At 36.8% G+C, this 24,362-nt stretch overlaps 2 protein-coding genes across 2 annotated transcripts in view; one reads left to right on the top strand and one right to left on the bottom strand.

The window, feature by feature from the left end:
* Positions 1 to 4,066: 4,066 nt before the first annotated feature.
* Dnase2b (deoxyribonuclease II beta) lies at positions 4,067 to 15,743 on the bottom strand. The gene is made up of 6 exons (XM_013018203.1): positions 15,591 to 15,743; positions 11,591 to 11,768; positions 9,972 to 10,053; positions 6,579 to 6,740; positions 4,985 to 5,182; positions 4,067 to 4,416 (listed from the first exon to the last, which is right to left on the bottom strand). The coding sequence occupies exons 1-6, from the start codon at positions 15,701 to 15,703 to the stop codon at positions 4,067 to 4,069; spliced, it is 1,083 nt and encodes a 360-aa protein (XP_012873657.1). The 5' UTR covers positions 15,704 to 15,743.
* Positions 15,744 to 23,322: 7,579 nt separating this feature from the next.
* LOC105987044 (uricase) overlaps positions 23,323 to 24,362 on the top strand; it is a 31,375-nt gene continuing 30,335 nt past the window's right edge. The window contains exons 1-2 of the mRNA XM_013018202.1: positions 23,323 to 23,515; positions 23,647 to 23,672. Of these exons, the coding sequence (XP_012873656.1) occupies positions 23,323 to 23,515; positions 23,647 to 23,672 (219 nt within the window). The remainder of the gene's footprint in view (positions 23,516 to 23,646; positions 23,673 to 24,362) is intronic.

Here is a 24,362-nt window from a genome sequence, read left to right as displayed (position 1 = left end):
CCCCACCACCATTCCTTCCCTCCCATCTCCACAAGTACACCTCCCTCCCCCACCTAAATTGTAAAGTTCATTTTTCAACACAGTGTCTTCTACATCTCATTGTTATGATGGGGCAACATGTATCCCTACTTACACATTTTGATTCTTCCCTTCCCCTCCCCCAATTATACCAACATTAAATACAGTGAAAACAGGGGTTATACCATCAGGGAGGAACATACAGAGCAACAAACACTTCCCCCCCTTTTTTCTATACTTCTTACAAAAGTAACAGGTAGACTAACATTGAACAACTAGAGAGCCTATATCCTCACTCATTTTGACACACATTGGAGACTGTATTCATTTCTTCTTTTAAAAAATCTAGGTAATCACTTTGTTTAGTTATGTTGAATTTCTGTAAAATCTCTGTGAATCAAGTCTACAGTATCTGCTACTAAATCACATTACCCTTTGGCCTATACCTCTGTGGTGACTATTGTGTTTTGTTTTATTTTGATTGAAGAGAAGAATCTTTCGTCTATACTTATTATATTTGCCATTATTTGCTTTAACCCATTTTACAAGTCTTTTCAAGATCTCCTGGGAAGCCAATGTCATAATCTCTTTTGGATCTGATATTCTTTTACCTATTTGCCATGCACAAATTTAATATATGTGTTTTTCATTGTATCAGTCAATTTCCCATTGCTATAATAAATATCTGATATGGTCAACTTATAGAGACAAAAGGTTAAGTCTGGTTTTGGAGGTTTCAGTCCATGATTAATTGTGCTTTCCTTGGTTTTGGGCCTGTACTGTGGCATCACATGAGGGCAGGAGCACATATAGAGTAAAATTGTTCACCCCATGGACAGGAAATAAAGATGACAGAGGGAGAAAGAGACTAGATCCTATAAACATATCTTCATGGGTACACTTCCAAAGACCTAGAGACCTCCCAGTAAGCTCTGCCTCTTACAGGTTCTGTAGCCTCCCAGTAGAGCCACATAGACATTCAAAGACATTAAAGATTCAAATTACATCATTTAAAAGAGTTTAAGGAAGAGAGCTAAGGACGGAGTGAAGTGTAAGATATGTAAGGAAGAGGTTGCCTGTTTTGTAGATTGTTCCTTTGGCTCATTATGGAGGCTGGGACAGAGTAAGATTAATTGATACCAACCATATCCTTTCAACTTGGCATTCTTGGAATCAACAAAACACTCAAATATATTGTTTTCTTCTGGAGACAGTATTTTATATCCTTGAAAAAACAGGGCTGATGAATAGATTTCTAGCATATTTTTCCCTTTCTCAAGGGATGAGTTAGTTTAGCCCTTTCCCATCTTCCTTCAGTAAGAACTACACTCTTCATGGACAACTCCACTGGGCCAACCTCTTCCTTTTCTTCTCTTTGTCATAGTCCTGCATCTTCATTCTATGGGATGTGATGGTTAGCTTGGTATATAACCTCTTTTCTAGAAGATCTGGACATACGTTTTCAGAAAAGAGATGTATTATGGATTTTTTTAGTTCAACAGAGTTTGTTCACTTTACCTTTTTTTTTTACTTCTCACTTATGCTTCTTCATATTGTAGGATTAAGTTTGACTCCTTGCTTTTAAAGTTAGCATCATGAAATTTTTGTAATTCTAACAATCTTAGTTTTGGAGAATTATTTATACATGAGTGTTTTCTGAGAGGGTACGCTTTTTTATTTTATTTTAGTGTTGCTTGTGTGTAAGTTATCTAAATAGTGTACAAAATGTTCATCATTTTTACTTGTTTCTGAAGGAAGATATTTTTTCTTTGCTTGTCATCAAACCATCAGGTCCATGATTTTTTTAATTGATATTGAGAGCTTAAGTAAGGTGTTTTCTTATATTTCCTTTTATTATCTCTTGGTTCAGAAGTCATATATATATATATTTATATATGTATATATATATATATATGTTAGGCAGATTACTGAATTTCTGTAAGCCTCCATTTTTTTGTCAGTGATATTGGGATGAAAACATTTTGCACTAGGCAGAATTGTTTTGAAAATTAAATACAAAAGTATGGGTGAAGTATTTATGACATTGTAAATGCTCAGTAAGTATATCTCAGGTAATATTTGATTATTTTTATTAGATTGTAAGCTTCCTGAAGTTGGGAATTACATCCCAAACTTTATTTAGCAATTAGTTCTCAAAAGTTTATTAGTGTTAGGAGTTACTAATTAGTATTTTTACTATTGTTGATAGTTTTTAGGGATAAGAATGCTTACTGAAGTTAAGTTCATTAGCTTTGATTCTGATTTCTGTATGCTACATTTATTTCCCAGAATCATAGGTTACACTTAGATTACTCTTTTCCCCTCTTTTTTTTTTGGCAGTCATGGGAGCTGAACTCTGGGCCTGGACACTGTCCCTTAGCTCTTCAGCTCGAGGCTAGTGCTCTACCACTTGAGCAACAGCACCACTTCTGGCTTTTTTCTTTTTGCTTATATAGTGCTAGGAATCGAACCCAGGGCCTCATGCATGCAAGGCAAGCACTATATCACTGAGCCACCTTCCTTTCCAGCCTATCTTTTACCTTCTTTCTTAACCTAACTTCAAAACTTTTAAAATATTGCTAATTTCTAGAACTTATTTTTGTCTTCTTATTTTTGTTAGGTAGGCATTGGTCATATTTTTGAGTACCATCTATGTGCCAGATGCTGTGTTAGATATTTGAACTTACCTAGATGTTTTTCTCCCTTTCACAGACTGAAATTACAAGGCTCAAAAATTTGAAATGAATGGCCTAAGACCATAGAATTAATAAGTAGCAACTGCAAAAATAACAAACAAAACTAAACCATAAACCAATGAGAAAGAACTTTAGGAAAAATATGATCAAATAATTTGAAAGTATGGAAAGATAGCTGTTTTTCTTCAGAAAGGGATTGGAAGGAAAGTCAGAATTATATTAAGTGAAGTAAGCCAGGCCCAAAGAAACATAGGTCCTATGGTTTCCCTTATTTGTAATAACTAGTATATATCTGAGACAAACAGAAATGGTCAGATAAGCTGATGTTGGGCTAAATAAACCCCAAGATAAGGACTCAAATGTTTTTCCTTTTTTGCGATTGTTTCTAACATATTCATAAGATGATTTCTTTGTTGCTTTGTATGTCCCTCCCCCATGGTATAACCCCTGTTTTCACTGTATTTGCTGTTGGTATAATTTGGGGAGGGGAAGGGAAAAAACAAATTGTTTAAATAGGGATACAGGTGGACCCATTGCAACAATGAGATGTACAAAACGTTATGTCAGAAAAATGAACTTTACAACTTTAGTAGGGGGTGAGATGGGAGGGCAGGGATGGTAAGAGGAAACAAAGGAGGAGGCAGCAATGGTTGATAAGAAATGTACTTATTACCTTGCTCATGTAATTGTAACCCATCTGTACATTATTTTCACAATAAAAAATTTATTAATAAAAAAAGCAGAGTCTTTGTGGAAGAGATGAAATTTAATTCACAGGATCAGCCCATCCACAGACAACTGGAGTTGAGCAATCTGAAAAAAATAATTTTCCCCTTTATTACTCCTGTTATCAGTTAGCCATGTATCATAGTTTATGTCCATACCATAAATACAAAGTCACTAAGTTTCAACCAATTAGAAGACTAAATGATAAACATGGACCAAATTATTTTAGTTGTGAGTGTATTTAGAGGCTTTTACTATATAAAGAATGGTTCTAATGCAAGAAATGCTATTATAAGTGTTCTCAGCAAGTGTACGTATCTTTACACCAAATCTACTCATAGTCTGTGTGTGTGTGTGTGTGTGTGTGTGTGTGCGCGCGCGCGTGTGCACACGCGTGCCAGTACTGGGGCTTGAACTTGAGGCGTTAGAGCTGACCCTGAACAATTTTGCTCAAAGATAGCGCTCTGTTACTTGAACCATAGCTCCAATTTCAGAATTTTGTTGTTAACTGGAGATAAGAATCTCTCGGATTTTTCCTGCCCAGGCTGGCTTCGAACTGTATTCCTCAGATCTCAGCTTCTGGAGTAGCTATGCTTACAGACATGAGCCACGATGCCCAGCTACAGTCACAGTGCCCAGTCACAATCTTCATAATAAAAAACTAGTCTTTGAAATGCTTGGTAAATATACCGGTTCTGGGTACAAATGAACCCTCCACTTCTGGAAGCTTGGTACGGGCTTCGATTTAGGTCTCCAATACATGTCCAGCGGTTTTTAGTGCCCCTCTGGGAAATACACCATTTGGCATGATCTTGGGAAGAACTGAAATGAGATTGTCGTGAAAGCTTAATGGCTTTGATATTGTAGACATGGTAAGGAAGGGAACAATTTGAAGGGAGTTCTTGCTTCTTCCGCTGCCAGGTTTCTGTTAGCAAATGTGTCTTCAACTGTTGAGCCATCCAAGCTGCAAAGATGTCTAGGGTTCAGAAAGAGAAAAACAGTGAGGTTGATATTTGCACTTCCGTAAGTCACTGAAAATATCCTAAGGGATAGAAATCTTCGCTCAGCCCTGATATCACAAAGAATAATAACATGATTAAGATAATGGATAGGTTAACAACTCCTAAATCCTAAAGGAATAAGCAAATAAAAGCTACTGTCATCATTACTTTGATAATGTTGGTATCCACAAATGTCATCTTTTCCCCAGATCAAGAGAAAAAAATGTATTTTTGCCCTGAAAAGAACTTTGGAGATGGATATGGTCAGTTCTAGGATCTTTATAAATCTGTGCTTAAATGTATTTTCCTGAAATCAATGGGGAATTTTAAAGAAATGTTTGTGAAGAACTAGTAGAAACTGTTTTGGTCAATGATCAGTTGAGAGGCAGTGTGCACAATGAATTGGGAATGATAAGTAAGAAAAGAAGTGGGGGAAATGCCAGGCATTCACAATAACTGAGACAAACGTAAGTATGTACTACAGTGGTGGCAAAGTCCAACAGGAGAGTTATAAAACATGGTATTTGATGATGAGTTTCATACCATCAAGAAAAGAATCAGATTTAGCAAAATGGAGGAAGTTTTGTCCCTGCGCTGATTGCAGTGTGGTGAGGTGCCGGCCAGGGATCTTGGCTGAGCTGGACCTGGCACACAGGTGAGGCATGTGGACGAGCTCCTGGTGAAAGATGGCTGGAATTGAACAGCTATAGATGTTTGGGTTGCAGACCAACAGCTGAGAATCTGAATTAAAAGAATAAAAAACAGTAAATAAAAGTGGAGAATTTGGGCATAAATGGAAATACCTACTTCTATTATGGCTTTTACTATAGATTAAAAAATCAACACCTTCCCCTTTCCTCATCACATACACAACATTTCCCCTCCCCCAACACTTTTTTTTTGTTGTTGTTGTTGGTCCTGGGCCTGAACTCTGGTCCTGAGCGCTGTCCCTCAGCTCTTCAGCTCAAGGCTAGCACTCTACCACTGGAGCCACAGCACCACTTCCGGCCTTTTCTGCTTATGTGGTGCTGAGGAATTGAACCCAGGGCCTCATACATGCAAGGCAAGCACTCTACCACTGATCCACCTTCCCAGTTCCAAACACTGTTTTTTAAAATTTAGGCAATGCCCTCCAAATGGTTTTTATTATGGTGACTAGCACCTATTGAGCCCCTCCTCTTGTCCATATATAATTCTGTATATTTTACATGTTTTTTTCTCATTTAATTCTCAGGACAACCTCATTCTTAGGTAGATTCTATTGTTACCATCATCCTCATTGAATAGATAAATGAAGACTTCATGGGACATGTCTACAGTTGTAAATTGATGGAGATAACATTCATGTTTATATCATCTGGACTCAGGGGCCGCATGTTTTCCATATCTATTACATATATTATATATATATACACATATATAAAAGTACAAAACTTCTTGTACTAATTATTTAAGCTCAATGAAAGTCAACTCACCAGAATACAAGCCTTATCTCTATGGTACTTAACACTCTAACTAAATATTTAGATTAGAGCTTGACTTAGATGAGAGCTCAGTGACCCTTGTCATAAGATGGGGATTGGATAAGAAACATTTTCTCAACCTCCTATATCTAGAGGCAAGTTTGCTATTTAGCAACTTGCTCATTAAATGGATATCCCTATGTTTCTTCCTCCCACACCAAAGTTTGCCAGATACAAGTATTTTGGACTATTTGCCCTTAGAGCTTAAAAGAGGTTTTCTGCTTCAGAGGTGTGATGTTGGCAGTATAGAGGCAACATTTGGACTGCAAAAATTAAAAAAGAAAGATGAAAGCCATATTTTTAATCCAGTATTTCTCTCTTACACAATACACACAATTATACTTTGGTATACATTTGGTGTATTCTTGTTCCTCATGAAAAATACAGAAGTCTGTAATCAATAGGCCTATACTACTACTGTTCAGCCTCAATACAATGGAACTGAGAACCAGTAATGAGCCTTTTCATTGTCTCACTACAGTGGAGCCAGTATTTAGAATCTAAGTATCAGAGGGTCTATGAATAGATTAACAGATAAGATGACATATTTATTAGTACACTTCCCACTTCTTTCTTTAACATTGTTGTCTCCTTTTCATACACTCTTGTATTACCTATTGCTTCATATTGGTTGTACTTGAAAGTTATGCAGATGCCACTTTGCCCATTTCGTCTTCCTGAGGATGGATAATCATAGCCTTCTTCAGGAATTGGAGGAAACCCTGGAATAGAATGAATCAGCCAGAAACCCTGGATTCTGTTCCACAGCAGCAAACCTATCAAAGATACATTTAATGCAGATAAATTAGAAGGGGAATAAAAAGCTCCTTATAAAATGGTAACATTTAAACCTGTTTATGCTTTAGGCTACTGTTTTACTAGGCTAATAATCACAAGGATCATGCTCAATTTTCAAAGACTTCAAAAAGAAATCAGGCACATATTACAATGCCCATTATTGATAATAAGATACCACAGAAAGGGAGTCAGAGAAGGTGCCCTGGGAAGAGTTAAGATGAATTGCATGTTGAAACGACAAGGAAAATTTGTTTTGGCAGAATGCAAATTTGCTAAATTGGAATTTGTCCTTGTTAAAACTATCCAGTCACCTGGCAAGCTTCAGATAGTGTCTTCACTGGGAAGCACAGGAGCTATTTTCAAGTGCCTTCTTAAAAACAGAGGTAAAAGAGACAATATCACATGAGGAAATATTCTTGCAGCATTGTGTTTTAAGAATCAGATGCTCATTTATTGAAGAGTTACCTGATTCTACAGGTAAGATAAAAGAGTGAGAGCAAGAAAAAGAGAGACTCGAAGTCATGCTAAACTATCCTTGTTAATAATGTTTAGCAAAACTCTCCAGAGCATATTAAAATGAAAGCCAGAAAGGAAAGAAAACAGAAAGGTTTTCATCATACTGCAATGGCAAAAAGAGCTTTATCCATCAGATGTCTGACTATTTTTGTGCTTAAAAATGTATCAGCATAGGTTTGGTATGCTAACTAGTCTTCTTAGTTTGCATATAACATGCACACCTAAAATCCATTCGTGTTTGCATCATTGTCAGAGTGGAAGCCAAATGCCCACTAATTATTTCTTTTTCAAAGAGAAATGCCTCAAAAATGCATACTGTTGGGTAGAAATAGGATCAATACCTATGTCACCATGGAAAATTTTGAAAGTTCTGTTGCCTAACAGATCTGGATAACCTTCAAATACTCCCCTCTGCCCACATGAATGTGTTCTTTTAGCTGGACTCCCAAATCCCAGTATGAATGCCCCAGATGTTAGGGTATCTATTGTTAAAAAGAACCACCCTCCCCGACCCCCAACTTCACATTAAACCTTGTTTTCTGTTTCCCAAACCCTTGCAGCAACTATTAGAGTAGAGTAGAAATGTGGAGAGGGGTTTCTTGAGGAGATATTAGCGAGATACAGCATTTTTATAACAATGGTTATATGTAAATAGGACCATCAGGAGGAGAATTTGACTAAATCAAATTTTCAATTCCCATGACTTTTGACAGGCATTACAAATTACATTCTTAATCATGGGTTGTATATCAACAGTCTAAAGACCAAATGGAGCTTGTAGATAAGTTTTATTAGGTCTGCATTATATTTTTTTTTATTAAATACAACTCACATGTGTTTTATTATACCCTTAAAATATACAAGAATCTTGATGTACTGAAAGACTGCAAATAAGTACAGTATTCAAGCAGTCACTATTTCTATGTACATGCTCATTAATGCTTCCAAAACCCCACAAAATCATCAAATAGATCAAAATACTGTTCTGTGTTTTCACACTTTATATTCAGAAAAGCCAGCTGATAATTTACAATGTCATCAAGTTTCCAGTTTCACAATACAAAAAGGATAAAATAAAATTGAGTTTTATTTTGATGTAATTTATGGAACTTTAGCCAGACCCATAAGACTGCCTATATAAGTGAAATCATTTTTACTGGGAAAGTGACAGTTAAAGTAAATACAGAAGCACATGAAGTATTATTTAAAAGTTTACATGCCAGCCTTTTCTCTTTTATTACTTAAAAAGTAGTCTTCAATTTGGCAGGATGTTGCTTCTCTTTCCAAATAGTGACCAGTTCCAAACATGCTACTTGAAATCTTAATAAGACCTAAAGGCTTAAGTCATTTCAATATCATTTAACACAGAAATGCCTTCCAAGAGACTTACAGATATTTAACTTAAGAGTAACAAGGAAATTTTTGATACTTCATTTTTTTTAAACCTAAAAATTAAAGTGACAACAACAAACATCCCCTACTCTAGTGTAACTGAGTGACATGAGTATTCTATCTGAAGTAGTGGCCTGCATTTTTAAAACTTTGATTTCAACCTTTAAAAGTTGGGGTGAATTTCCACAGACTAATTCCAATAGCTTCTGAAAATTGTATCCAGATAAGACAAGGTGAGAAGTAACTTCTCCCTTTAGACATTGCATGCAATTTCCAGGTACCTACAGTTTAGTTTACCTGATCACTTTACCTGCTTGCTCCTTGAAGGCACTTGAATTTGGAACCTTATAAAGATTATTTATTGTCACAGATAGCTATTCATGACATGGTCATTTGAAAAACACTTTGAAAGTAGTAATTATGTTTTAGCATAAGTATTTTAGAAAAGTAGGGAAAAGTTTACATGTGTTTATGTAGTATTTTGAATTTTTCTATTATGTGCATTTATACAGGCATAATTTAAAGAGACAGTGACAAAGATTACTGTAATAAAAGGTACTATATTTAATAATATGCAACAAAATTGCTGTTATCCGAGCTTTACAACGTTGGTGCGGGTGGGGGAAGGGGGGGGAGAAAGATTGGAATGGGGGGGGAGGGGGGAGGCTGGGAAGGGATGTGAAGGGTAAACAAAGGAGGAGGCTGCAATGCTTGGTAAGAAATGTACGCATTATCCTGCCCATGTAATTGTAACTCCTCTGTACAGTATGTTCACAAATAAAATAAAATAAAATTAAAAAAAATTGCTGTTATATAAAAACCTAAAACACTTTTTCAAAAAATTTTATTTTAAATGGAGCTGCACATTGTGAAGCATGAATTTTTATTTAATGTAGATATAACCCAAAAGACCTAACTGAAAGGTGAATGTATATATTAAACATACACATACACATAAATACATACATATATAATATAGATTTGTTGGTGTCTGTGTGTACACACACATACGTGACTGTATCGAATATAAATAAATATTAGTTGGTATTCAAGTAGTTTGTACATGGGATTTTGCTCATAAACATATTAAGAAATAAAATAGGATTCTGAAAAGGGCATTTATTCCAAGTCAAATTATGTAATTACCTTACCCCACTTGTTATACAGAATTGCCCATTTTAATAAGTCAAAAATCTCTTGAAGACAAAGGCTATATTTTTGCCTAACATAATGATCAAGATAAAAGACTTAAAAAATGTTGATTGCTAATAAGCAGAAGAAACCAAGAACCATAGTCATACCTTTGGTGTGTCCATACTTTCTGCTGTAATTCATAGATTTTGGGACCCCATCATTGTATACGAGATAGGCTGTGTTATTAGTCTATAGGAAAATATTAGGATTATAATGACATAAATAATGACATAAATAAAAAAAATGACTCACAAGTCATTACAATACTTCAATCAGCTGCCCAGCCATCAATATAGAACTTTCACTGATACCCATGAAAAGACAATCATCCTCCTATATCATAATGAACTCTATGACCTGCACAATTAAAGGGGAGGGTTAGCTATGCTCAAACATGCTTGCTTTTGAGTCATGTGACTGGTGCTATATGCATTATGATCTATGTGAAGGCAATATTGCTATTTTTCTGGGTTGATTAGAAAACAAGTATATGTATATTCCCGTATATGATACAGGAGTACTGAATAGTTTATTCAGGAAATAAAATAGGAATAATTAAGAATTACACTTGGAGTTTGTTTCTATTGATATTACGGGCACAGCAATGCAACAATCAGGATCAGATTTCTACTATTTTGCACTTCTCTGAACAGGTATAGCTTGTATTTAACCAGGGCTCTCATTAACCTCTTCCTCTCTGATATAAGAGTTTTCCCCCTTTTAAGCCATTTCTTAAAGTGCCATTACTTTTCTAACATGGCATTTCCTTTCTTAGAAAAAGTGATGAAAACTAATGGGTAGCATTGGATTTCCTCTGATAAGGCAAAATGTGAGTCAATTCTCCAAACATCTAAATCCCTAATGCATAATAAGGTTATTTTGAGTGTCTTTTTATGTTTTAGAAACTTGTTTGAATTTGTTCTGGGTATTTCTATTCCATTTGTGTCATGATTCAGTCAGTGACTTTTATCAAAGCTAACAATGTTGATTTTTTAAAAAAAATCTCAGTAAAATAATTAAAATAGGAAAAATCAATGATGAGTCTTTTGCAGTTACATAATTATCAGATGGAATTTAAAAGCATTTTAAAGATGTGCAGCATAGTCGGTAGCATTCCTGGCTACTGTATTTGATCATAGCCAGTAAACCATGCTATTTTCATACACTTGTTTTCCAATCATTAATCATGGAGACAGAATGACATGTGTAGCATCTTTCTCTGAAGAAATCTGATAATTATCCAAGAAGCAGACCCTGAATGTGGTAAGAAGCCATTTGTGTGCCTTTGGTCGCAATGTGAAAGGATTCTGGGAAGATCTGGTCAGGAACTTTTTCTTTTCTCTTTCAACACATTAAGTTTATTTTTCTAACCAAGAATATAATAACCAACTCAGGTTAAAAGGGTTGTAGACTTCCATGTTCGGAGAAGCTAAATGAAAAATCTCACAGACTTGACAATATACAAGCCCAGTGATACCACTGGAATTGGTGTCAAGTGAACCAACAATTTGGCATTACCATAGATTATGGGGACATATTTTCTTAGGTCCTAGGTTGATGCAGTGAGTTATCCTGTGCTAGTTTGGAATTAGTTTTCTTCAAGTAACTTGGATTGGGGGTAGAGTGGGTGAATAAAAAGAAAAATTTCCCTAAAAGTACCTTGAGAAGCTATAGAATCTGTTTAATCTACTTTGTATGATTCAAATAAATGACAACTGAAACGTACCTTGGAGCCATATGCTTCATATAGCTGTTGTAAGGTCCTTCCCAATACACTTCTGTTGGTATTCATTAGTTGCTCACTCTGTCTCCATCTTCTAATTGTGGAGTCTAGGTACAGATACTCTAGCCCAGTTTCTCCACCTTCCTTGTCTTGTCCTTTAGGTACCTTATAAAAGATAAACCTAACAAGGAAAATAGGCATGAATTACTATCCCTTACTGACTGATTTCCTAGTGACAGGGTTATTGTGTTGAACACTTGTAATCTGCTCATGTTCCAGAGAAGGAATCCAAGGAAAGGACTTTCTCAAGGCCTCTTACTCTGCCTTTTCCTTTCCTCCTGGACTAGAGATACGAGTCTGAGCGGGATATGTTCTAAGACATTATTTGCTTGGAAGCTTGAATTACTGAAGTAGAAGTCCATGTACATTGAGAGCAACTTACTCTATTTCCTTTGTCCTAATAGTTGCAGTAGGGAGAAGGCTAAGCGCTATACTGGGACTAGAGAACTAGTCTTGGACTCTCTTCTGCCACAATAACTTTCTGTCCCACATCTTTGCAGCTGGCCAGCTGAATATATGGTGTATATCTGTGGGCTTTAAGAAAGGTGGAGGATCCCTTGAACCTTTGGCCTAAGCCATCTTCAGCTCACTTTTCCAAAATGTTCTGCATTGATTATTTGGGCATAAGATCGACTTAGTTGGCTATTTCTTTCCTTTTCTGTGTTTTCCTATTTGTATACCTCTATTGGTTATCTTACAGGAAGGACAGGTGAGCCACAGAGTGAACAGGCAGTCTTGGATCCATAAGCTCAGGGATTCTCAATGTACTTTATTCACATTTGAGTTGGATTTTTCTTGTGTGTGTGTGTGTGTGTGTGTGTGTGTGTGTGTGTGTGTTCAGTTCTGGGGCTTGAACTCTGAGACTAGATGCTTTCCCTAAACTTTTGTGCTCAAGGCTAGTGATCTACCACTTGAGCCACAGCTCTGCTTCCTGCCCAAGAAGTCTTAAAACCTCAATCCTTAGATCTCAGCTTCCTGAGTAACTAGGATTACAAGATGAGCCACCAGTGCTCATCTAGATCATTCTCTGCTGTGGAAGCTGTCTTGTGTACTACAGGATCTCAGCTATTCACTCTAGGTACCAATAGTATTCCAAAATTACAACAATAGAAAGTATCTCTAAACCATGTCAAAATCCCCCAAGGGCAAAATTGCCCTAATTTGAGAATCACTGATCTAGCCAAATATTCTCTAGTAACATGAACCCTACAATTAACCCCTAAAATCGCAGTGAACTAAATATTATAATACACATACTGTCTGCTCCTAAGAGCTTCATACTCACTATTTTCTTCAGTCATATGCTTCTATTTGAACATACCTATTCCTGTCGTCCTCTTCTCACAGACCCAAGTCCTTGCATGTGGCAGGCAACAGGCAATTATTCTTTGTTGCTGATATGATGGCCTCTGCACTTTAACTTTTTGTTTTTTTAGTAATTTGTAGCTGCTAAGCATCAAGTTGCTTATATTCTCTGACATATGTATGGCCAATGAATATACATACATATATATATATATATATATATATTCAATTGTAGCAAAAACAAATTTTGTGATGGACATCGGTGGTATTCACCTCTAATCTCAACAGTTAGGAGCTAGAGGTAGGAGGATTGTGAGTTCCAGGCCAGTCTGGGCTACAATGTGAGACTTTGTCTCAAGGAAATAAATGATTTATAAATCACTTTTGGTAGACTACCAGTGAAGCATTGGAGGATTATTAATGTGTTATGGCAGTACTCTTAAACACTTTTTGAAGGTGACCATCTTCAATTATATTTATCTTTTTCTAGTCCAGACTTCTATGTTGAGGTCCAGATAAACTCAAACAAAAAGATATTCCAGAAATTTCCGAATCTATATTTTAAAGTCAAGTTTGCAACATTTTGCTACAAATCTTCTCATCCCATTCTACTAGAGAAATAACTACACAGACTCGTAAACCAGAAACTTAAGTCTTTCTTATAATTCTTTCTCCACTCCATCTGCCTGTCCCCTATTAAGTCTTTCAAGAATGTGTTTTCACTACCCCCTGTTTAACTCAAGTTTTCATATTGTCTTACATGTGATACTGCAAAACTCGTATTGCTGTCTGTAACTATAGACTGGTTCCCTTCCATCCACCATTCATAGTGCTGCCAATGGGCACCCTAAAATGTGAAGCTGACAAGTTCTCACCTCACATTCAAAGCCTTTCATTAGCTCCCTGTTGTAAGTTCAAACCCCAAAGCTCAGCCCAGGAAGTTCCTTACCATCCAGATCTTCTTCTTCTTTTAATTTGAGCATATTTTTAAATTAACTTAGTTTTAAATGATCATTAAGTAATTGTACAAGTGGGTTTCAATTCAACATGTCAGTTTGTGAACACAATGCACCTTGATGGATGTCATCCCTTTCATCATTCTCTCTATCTCTCCCAACCTCATCCATGCCCTCAATTTACCTAGTTACATTTTCACATGTATCCATTGACCATTAGGACTGTAGTCTTCAGACTTCATCTCTCAATTGGTCGATTCCATTCTCCCAGACTATAACACTCCCCTCCCCTAACATATGTTCCAGCTTCCTAGTTAACCACTTAGTAAACTGTTGCACTTTACAACCACCCATTTACATTCTCTCTCACCTGCAATACTGCCAAAGTCCTATTGCTGTCTGTGACTGTTAAAATGTACATTAGTTGTTTAAAGAAGTTACACCATTGGAGTCCTCCTCTGCATATACCACATGTTTGTGTAGATATGCATATGACCTTGTACATGTTTATATATATATATATATATATATATATATATATATATAAACAATTTAGGTCTAAATTCTAGCTATGGGAGAAAGCATACATCTTTTGTCCCTCTGAGCTTGACTTAACATGATTTTTTTTCTAGGTTCATCCATTTCCCTGCAAGTGACATAGTATCAATCTTCCTGATGCATGAGTAACCCTCTGATTCTGACCTTCCTTTTTAACCTTACCTCCTGTTATTTCTGCACATTTTCCCAAAGTTTTAGCATTTTGCCTCTGTACTACCTTTTTGATCTTTATTAGCCTGAGATGGTTTTACATCTTTTTTTTCTGACTTCATACTTGTTCTTACAATTTAGTTCAAAAACTACTTCCTTAGAGAAGTCATCTGGATTATATGCTCCCTTATTTCTCTACCTATACCTTTCTGATACAGCTGTAAGATCCTTCAGGGTAAGAACTCTGTTTTGTTCACATTGTATCTTCAAAACTCAGCACAGGCCCAGGCAGGAGTGCAGGAAGTGCTGACAGACTGAGTGAACAGATCTGTGTTCTCTAGCCGGAAGGTCACACAGACCTTGGTGCCAGCCATCATGACAATCTTAAACACCCTAGTTAAAGAGCAGAAAAGTGACCAAAGCTATAGGAGAAGCCATGGGTATAATGCAACTCTGATTGGTCTCTTTACTACCGTACAAGTGGCAAGTGACCTCCCAGCCACTCCAACAACTAACTGCCTGTACTGACCAACAAACCAAGGTTAACCAAACAGCGCTGTGCGTCATCATGACCTCCTCCTTCATAAGAAGAGCACGCATCAGCTTCAGAAGAAAAGTCATCCGCCAGTCTCAGAAAGGATGTTGAAACGGTACTGTTAGGAAAAACCATATGTAAATAAAAGAAATTGCCAGCTGTCAGAAGTTGTCAGTGCAGTCCCACTCTGAGCCCACAGCTGTGTCCTGCTGAGAATAGCCAATGACATCCCCAGATAGCTGCTCAGTACTTTCTCAGGGACAATAGAAGCAGATCCCTGTCTGGAAACTGAGCCCATTGTCACACTTCAAGCCTCTTTCCTTCTAAAGTCAGGAGGTGACAGGAAAGTTTTCCTTAGGGACATCACAGCCAGCCAGATAGCCTCCAACACTCTGGCTTTCATTCTGCATGTATCAATCTTTACATTACATTTACCTACCAATCCACATCTTCACCTTCTTCATTTCTGCACGATATTGTTGATGCCTCCAGGATTCCAAACAGGCTAAGAAAGAGCAAAACCAGGATTGTCTTTACAAGTCTTGCTCTCATTTTTCTGTTACCCTTATTCCATGTCACAGCAGGGAACTTTCCCCATAGGTTGTGGAGTCTAAGCTTTAAATCTCTCTCAGGTTGGGCTGGCTCCAACATTTGACTCTATTCAACTCTGCAGTTCTCAGTTCAGGCACTTTCAGAGTAGACTAATCCCATGTAAACATGTGATTCTGTCACAACACCCAGCGTGACTCCAAAGCCCTTTGTGCTCAATTGTTGGCTCGTTTGCAAAAATCATCAAAAAGTTCTAAGAGGAAAAATGGAGAAAAAATATGTATCTCATATATAACCTCTTTACATATACTGCATACATATTCCACTTAAATATATGCAATACATTTTAGTGTATTTTGTATATTATATAGTATACTTTACTGTATATGTTACAGTATAGTATATAGTATAATACATGTACAACATACTATATGCCATATGTATAATATATATACTATATATAGCATATATATAGTACTTAGTATACAATATACTACATCTACTATAGCATATGTAGTAAAATATATTATATAAATCCATATATATGTATCCATACTTATTTAACTCTTCAGTTTGGAGTGTGTGAAGTTCAGTAAGAAGGGAAATTCTGTTGATGAACAGATGTTGAATGTTTTTCTCTTCTGAGTGAAGGTAAATGCATGTGGTTTGTACATTAAGTAGAAATGACAAAACTGTGTGCCTTAGTAATAGGATCCTTAGTAATAGTTAGGATCACCTATAATGATCTGTTAAGGACATATTGTTAAACAATGCTTTAAAGGCATGTTTCAAAGTAAGAGTAAATTAAAGTGGATTTTATAAAAAAATGCTGACGTATCTTCTCCACCTCCCTGATTTTGGCCACTCAGTATGGAGCTTTGATGTAAAAAGCCCTTGAGTCTGTCTTATTGGCTATTGTGCAACCAAGTAAACAAATAAATTGACCACCTTCTCTTCAGGTTAGGTAAAAAAGCTGACAGACATCTGCTTTTCCTATCCTCTTTTTTCTCATTCTTGAAACGAAATCTGAAGTCAAACGCCAAGGGAAAATGGCCCATTTCCATAACAACTGTAAAATGGTAAGATTCATTCATTCATTGGGGAAGAGGAAGGAGTAGATCCTTGAAAATAATTTGTTTAAATTCATGGTGCTCTTAAATCAATTGTTAGCTCTCAAAATAAATAGCAGTTAACTCCCTGTCTGGAAATTATGATGACTCTAATCTATCCTTCTGATTATGGCAAGAGATCCAAGTCTTTTCGGGGATTCAAACCAAACCAAATCCTTGTAAATCAGTCTACTTTCTCTGGCCCAGCGATGATTCTCAGAATCTGGTGGGAAAGGAGGGCTCATGGATCTATTTGTCCTAAGAACAAGTGTTGCTAGGAAGATTCTGGGCTATGTGTACATTTCACTTGATGAACCTGTATCTTCATATCTGTGAGATTTTTCTCACAACTGTCAAATCAGAATCATTCTGATTGAATTCAGAAATCAGGCATCTATGGGTATTTAATGAGCTCATTGTCGGTGTTGCAGCACTTTGTTTTTGTCTTGTTTTGCCAGTAGTCATGCTCTTTCACTCTCCTTGTAGTTTTTTGCTCAAGATTGGTGGTCTGCCACAGCGCCACATTGCCACTTTCAGTTTTTCGCCATTTTATTGGAGATAAGAGTCTCACAGACTTCCTGCCCCAGCTGGTTTTGAACCATGATCCTCAGATCTCAGCTTTTTGAATAGCTAGGATTCCAAGCATGAGCCACTGGTGCCCAGCCAGCACCAGCTTTGTTTTGTTTTTAAACTCACTGCCCTGATGTCCAGGCTATATTATAAGTGGTAGATTCACACCCTTCAATGGGGAACAGACAAAACTGGATCAAACAAGAAACAATTTTCTTGCAATTTTCCCATGGTTATCAGTTGGACTTTCATAGATATTTTTTTTTGCTGGGTTCAGCAAAACAGGACTTTAAAAACCTCAAACAATCCACTTTAACTACATTAAAGTGAAACAATATTCATTTTATTTTCTTTATCTTTTGTAACTTTTTGATATTATACTTGTAATCATAAAACACACTGGGTATAGGATTCATTTAGGTTCATTCATATAGGTTCATTTAGAGAATACAAGCAATTTGTTTGCAGTTATGTAGATTGAAACCAACTCGGATAAAGAAAAATTCTTGCTTTCTTCTCCTCACATGTTTGAAATACTTTCTGGTAATAGTACATGATCCTGAAATGTTAACTAAGATTATATTCTTATATAATGGAGATATCTGAATTAGGATTGCATCTGCTGAGTCCAATTTTATTTCAAGGCCTGAAAAGACATTATTGGGTTGGTTTCTTTCAAATGTCACTTTTAATAAACATGCTTATTTCCTGGTGCTGTTGATATTATCATGCTGTTTGTCAATCAATAACCTTCCATATATAATCACCACTGCATTCAACACTGTACTAGATGTTGAGGGTTTCCAATATGACCCTAAAGCTTAGATTCCAGTGTGTTCTGGTTTTTACTACAAACAGTGAAATAATGTTGGGAAAAGAAACACACAAACTTAGTGGACAAAGAAATTTAAAATTGGACAGAATGTTTGTTCACAGTATTCCCTGGATTTTGAAACCCAACTAGTGTAATGGTTCACAAATACCCTGGTTCCTTTGCACATCAGTGACCTCTATAAGGAGTGGAAAATATTTTCATCTTTGTAACTTGGCCAAGCAGAGTGAACAAGGAAGAATTTTTCACTTGCAAGTGAGCTCCTGATTTTTATGGAGGTTGGCATTCATTCAGTAATTATGCATTCCAATTTGATGTTTGATGTGTTCACATTCCCTTTGTTATATATTTCTTGTATATTTTATGCCTTTTTCATATAGTCTGCCTCCTTGCATATCTGTGTTAGTACTTGATTCTTCATTTGGACCTTCAAATTCTCAATTTCTCGGTAGAGAATTAATCTGTTGCTCAGTCTATCTGATCCAAATTATGAATTATTTTTTGAGTTGGGTTTAATTTGTTCTTAATCCGTTTATTAGTACATATCTAGAAGTTTCATTATTTATTTCCTGATTTACTTGGTAATTTTATGGCATTACTTCTTGCTCACGTCTGACTTTACATTCAATATAATTTTATATTTTGTTTTTAACAGCTGAAGTTACTATAGGTTAAGTTTACTATTATTTTTCTCTCTCATGTGTACTTCTGAGTCTCAGCTATAAGATTATGTTTTGTGAGGCTTTATCTGTGAGGATTTCTTTGAGATTAAAATAAAGTTGTTTTTTTTCCCCAGACTCTGGTTTGTGCTGGCTTCATCAAAGTACATTCATCCTTTGAGCATTACTGGGAGTCAAGCTGCTGGCTTTATTTATATTTTTGGTATATTTTAGTTATATGACCTCCATACCACAAAAATTTATCTAAGTTCAGTTTTGCAAGACTACTGATAGATTGAGTAAAATCTAAAATGAAATAGACTGAAGGAAAACTCACAAAAATTTATCTAAGTTCAGTTTTGCAAGACTATTGATAGATTGAGTAAAATCTAAAATGAGATAGACTGAAGGAAAACTCTGATGTATTTGTGGAAGGGAAGGGAAAGTGCTTTAATTATTTTGATAAAAGAGAAAATACAAGCAAACTAAGAAAAACTAATTACACATGAGAAATATGATTAAAGGGAAGTATGATTAAAATAAGCAGAAGGTAATGGAAACTTGTATTGAGCTAATTCCTATTCCTCCACAAGTTGCTTTGAGAATGTAGCTTCTTCTTAGAAGCCATTTGTTTTCTTTTCTTTCTCTCTCATTTCCTTCCTTCCTTCCTTCCTTTCTTCCTTCCTTCCTTCCTTCCTTCCTTCTTTCCTTCCTTCCTTCCTTCTTTCCTCTCATCCTAGGGTTGTAATTCCGGACCTGGGCATTGTCCCTGAGCTTTATTGCTCAAGGTTACTGCTCTACCACTTGAGCCACAGCTCCATTTCTGACTGTTTTTGGAGATAAGTGGCTCCTCATGGACTTTTCTGCTAGAGCTGGCTTTGATCTGCATTTCTCAGATGACAGCCTCTTTCCCAATTTGGCTTAAGTTTCCCTGAAATATATTCCTAGAACTCACTGTAGTTTTTCTTTTTTTCCCCCATCCCATGTCTCCCTATTCACAATACAGACCAGACAAAGGCCTAGCCTGAGGTGTAGAGGTGTATATGGCATAGGTTTACTCTGCTTCCTCTTTTTATATAGTCAGTATAAGAACACAGTCTGTGAGATCAGGAAGTCTGTTTTTTTAATTTGATTAATTAACAACAATGTGTTACTAACTACTTGACTACTTTTCTGTGTCTTTCTGTAGACCATAATCAAAAAAGTCCTAGGGACCAAATCTGGCCCACAGCTTGCTTTTATAAATAAAGTTTTATTGGAACACAGCCAAACTCCTTTCTTTATGTATTATGTTCAGCTGCTTTTATATTGTAATGACAGAGTTTTATTGTTGAAACAGTGACCCTACAATCTGGAAAGCTTAAAATATTAACTATGCAATTCTTCACAGAAGGTGGTTCTAAAATATAATCGCTCTTAGGACAGAGTAGTATCTGCCTTCTTTGCTGTTGTATCTTCAGACCTCTCTGTACTTGTCACTTAGATGGAGGGGGCTATGTCAATATAGCGTGTGAATATATGAATTGAATATAAAGATTTCACAGACTTCTAGTTGGAGTTATATGGAATTTAGGAGAATTAAATCTAATTAGAGAAAGACAGGTGGGTAATTATAAGATAAAGCCTCATAAAGGATTTTATTATAATGTTTGTCAGAGAGTTAACTAGAGTGAAAAGAACCAGGCAGATCTGGTTCAGTGCTTGGGCTTGCCTCTTACTAGCTATGTTTTTTGTTGGTGTTGTAGTCATTTATGCAGAGGCACATCTTTGTGTTGGGTAAATTTCTACCTGATAGTTCCTCAGTGTCAGAGAGACCTTTTTTGTTGTTCTTCTGTGTGACTTTGGGAAGCTCATTTGACATCTTTAAAACTGGTCTTATTTGGGCTGGGAATGTGGCTCAGTGGTAGAGTGCTTGCCTTGCATGCATGAGGCCCTGAGTTCTATTCCTCAACACCACATAAACAGAAAAAGCCAGAAGTGGTGCTGTGGCTCAAGTGGAAGAGTGCTAGCCTTGAGCTGAAGAGTTGAGAGACAGTGCCCAGGCTCAGAGTTCAGGCCCCATGACCGGCAAAAACAAACACACAAAAAACAAAAAAAAAAAAACTGGTCTAATTTAGACTAGGGATTCTTTCTGCCAACTCAGTGAAGGCAGTGTTGGTGTGTACAAGTGTCAGTAATAAGGCCTGTTCATTCTTATTGGGGTCAGTGCTTGCTCTCTCTAATGACATTTCTTGAGCAGATCAAAGTGGGTAGAAGGACTGTGATACAGGGGTAAGAGCCCATCATCTATAGGCACTTGGACTGAGTTCTCACTCTACCTCTCTTCTCTTGTGATTGTTACTTTGGATGGTTGGCTGGCCCAAGTGTCTCCCTTTGACAACCTCAGATAATTATACCTTCTTCACAGGGTTCTTGTGAAGGACTAGAGGAAATAACATATGTAAATTTCCTGCGACATATCAAATCAATACCTATCTTGTGTGTGTGTGTGTGTGTGTGTGTGTGTGTGTGTGTGTGTGTGTGCCAGTCCTAGGGCTTGAACTCAGGACCTGGCACTGTCCCTGAGTTTTTGCTCAAGGCTAGTGCTCTACCACTTGAGCTACAGCTCCATTTCTGGCTTTTTGGTGGTTAATTGGGGATAAGAAGCTAATGGACTTTTCTGCCAGGGCTGGCTTTGAACTGCAATCCTTAGATCAGTCTTCTGAGTAGCTATGATTGTAGGCATGAGCCTCCAATGCCCAGCAGAAACTATGTTTTGTGTATTTCAATAAAATTATCTTACAACTGCAGTCAGAAGCCTCCACCAATTCTTTATTTCTGTTTGTTCTTTTTTTGTTTGCTTTTGGTTCAGTTCTAAAAAGTCTTGTTCCTGAAATTGTTAATGCTTTGGAAAGCCTGTCAAGAATATTAGAACTTTGGCACTTAGTGATGAGATTCTCTTCCTTGGTAACAGGCAGAAGAGTGAAATAACTGAGCGCCTGTAATTGGAGTCTTCATTAGGTAACAGGTTACCCTTTCCTTCCACCATAATTATGCAGATGAGTTTTTATATTGCTGTTGAAACAGCTGCTTGACAAATTCTCTTTAGAATCAACTTTGAACGTAATGCATATCCCCTTTGGTAGCAATAAGCCACTCACAGGTTAAAGCAACAAGACATTTTCTTCTGGATATCAATGTGTTCCATAAGGGGGCACACCTAACATTTAATAGATCCCAGGCACCTCCCCCCCAAAAAAGCCCACCTGCCTTTAAGATGATTACTTACTATTACTATTCTTACCATTCTCATCTATTATTTAAATCCTCAAGTGATATGAAGATTGTTCACATGAGTGCTCATTTTTCTCAAATTAGTTCAGCATTTTTCTCTGCAATCTTTTTGCTTACAAATGCCCAAGGAAATAGCCAGATGAAAGAGACACTGCCTATTGGCAGAACCTCCTTTGCACATTGAAAAGACAGAGAGAAAGGGTGTCTTCATGCACAATTCTTCCCTCTATCCCAGAACACTGCGACTGAATCGTGACATTTATATCACATGGATGTGATATAAATATGTGTGACAGCTTCAAAATAGCTACTTTTAAAAAAATTCTCTCTTGTGGCGGATAGAGAGCACCCTTATAGAAACCCTTCTAAGACTTCAGAGAAATTTCTAGTTACTTTACATTTATAAAAAATTTCCCCCTAATCTTGCTTCAGACTTTCCTAATAGTTTTTCTCTAATTAAAACCTACTTGAATGAGGGCATACTAGATTGAAAATTTTAAGAGTTGGGCACTGGTGGCTCACGCTTGCAATCCTAGTTACTCGGGAGGCTGAGATCTGAGGATTGAGGTTTGAAGCCAGCGGGGGCAGAAAATTCCAATTAATCACAGAAAAAGCCTTAAGTGGCACTGTGGCTTAAGAGGTAGAATGATAACCTTGAGCAAAATAAAAGCTCAGAGACAGCATCCAGACCCTGAATTCAAGCACTGAGACGGACACACACACACACACACACACACACACACACACACACACACACACACACTCTAATAAGAATTAGAAAGAGCGCTGAAAACAACCTGAATTTGTGTGTACCAATACATGAATACTTGTATTTAAAGGAATCATAGATAAAGGCAAAGAAGCTAGAAAGCACAGTGTCTAAGTGGAAGAGAATTGGCTTCATGTAAAGATTATGTATTTGTTTTCAGTGTGTCTGAGCAGGTAGAATTCATTCATTTTCTTGTGCCAGGAGAACTAAGACATTCAGTGATTGAAGTATGAAATGCTGGAATCAGACTGTGTAATAGAGGCTTAAGTAGTTGGAGATTGTGTCATAATATTACTATTTCTGCTACTATTCATTATTGAAAAGAGGCTGATGCTAAAAACAATGTTTTTCTTTTTAACTTTATCTTGGACAAATAATTTATAACAATAGACCAAGCACTGTCAAGCACTATGAGGGATATAAATAAAGATGATTTGTGCTTTATGCCAAACCTGGGAGGATTCCAGGACATCAATTTGGGGAATATTAAGACATGCCCACAAATGAACATAATGAATGAAGAAAGAGCCCCCAGTGGCTACTGCCTGTCCACTACAGGACAATGGGAATTCAAAGGCAGCAAGAGTTGTGCTTTAGGAGGAGGTTAGGCAGAGGAAGATAGAGCATTCCAAGCAGAAAGGAGGGGTACTGATTAGAAGTTAAGATCACAGACATACTAGAAATCAAGTTCTGCCTGTGTAACTCGAGAAACATACTTCTTTTTGACTAACTAGGAAATGGGAAAGGATGTCTGGTACTTGTAAGTATCTGTATATGAACACTAATTTGGAAAGGAAGCAAGGATAAAGGCACAGGTGCTAAAAAGCACAGTGCCTAAGTAGAAGAGTATTAGCTTTGTGTAAAGATTTATCTTTAGTATGTCAGAGCAGATGGGATTCATTCAAAATATGACCTGTATTGATGAAGAATTGTGTTATCAGTAGCATGCAAATAGCATAACACAGTATGTATCTATAGGGCATGGCATTCTAAGCCATCTTTATTAAGAAGATAAGTAAGTCTGTGTCTACACAGTGATAGAATTGATATCCTAATATTTCAACCACTAATTCTGGCATTGAGAGACACTTACTATATGTGCTATAGTCACCATTGTAAGCACTTACTTTCAACCTCACAATTATAGGAAATAGATTCTGCTATTATCCCAGTTTATAGATCAAAAAGTGAAAGAATAAAAAAAAGTAAGTGACTTAACGCAGAGCCATAAGGCTATCAGTGGTACTGGTAGTACACTTGGGTCCAGAGATTTTTTTTGGGGGGGGAGGTCTGGTCGTGGGGCCTAAACTCTGGGCCTGGGCACTGTCCCTCAGCTCTTCAGCTCAAGGCTCGCGCTCTACCACTTGAGCCACAGCACCACTTCCGGCTTTTTTCTTTTTGCTTATGTGGTGCTGAGGAATCAAACCCAGGGCCTCATGCATGCAAGGCA

This window comes from Dipodomys ordii, unplaced genomic scaffold (genome assembly GCF_000151885.1).
Source record: "Dipodomys ordii isolate 6190 unplaced genomic scaffold, Dord_2.0 Scaffold39, whole genome shotgun sequence".
Lineage (NCBI taxonomy): Eukaryota > Metazoa > Chordata > Mammalia > Rodentia > Heteromyidae > Dipodomys > Dipodomys ordii.
The sequence above is the reverse complement of the archived record's forward strand: the minus strand, read 5'-3'. Positions and strand labels throughout refer to the sequence as shown.

What these genes read in the sequence shown, in the direction of transcription:
- Dnase2b (XM_013018203.1), bottom strand. Translation starts at nt 15,703, where the DNA reads ATGAGAGCAAGACTTGTAAAGACAATCCTGGTTTTGCTCTTTCTTAGC. An exon ending in GAAGGTGAAGATGTGGATTG is followed by an intron (nt 11,769 to 15,590) that starts GTAGGTAAATGT and finishes TTTCCTTGTTAG; the next exon opens with GTTTATCTTTTATAAGGTAC. An exon ending in ATGAAGCATATGGCTCCAAG is followed by an intron (nt 10,054 to 11,590) that starts GTACGTTTCAGT and finishes ATTTTCCTATAG; the next exon opens with ACTAATAACACAGCCTATCT.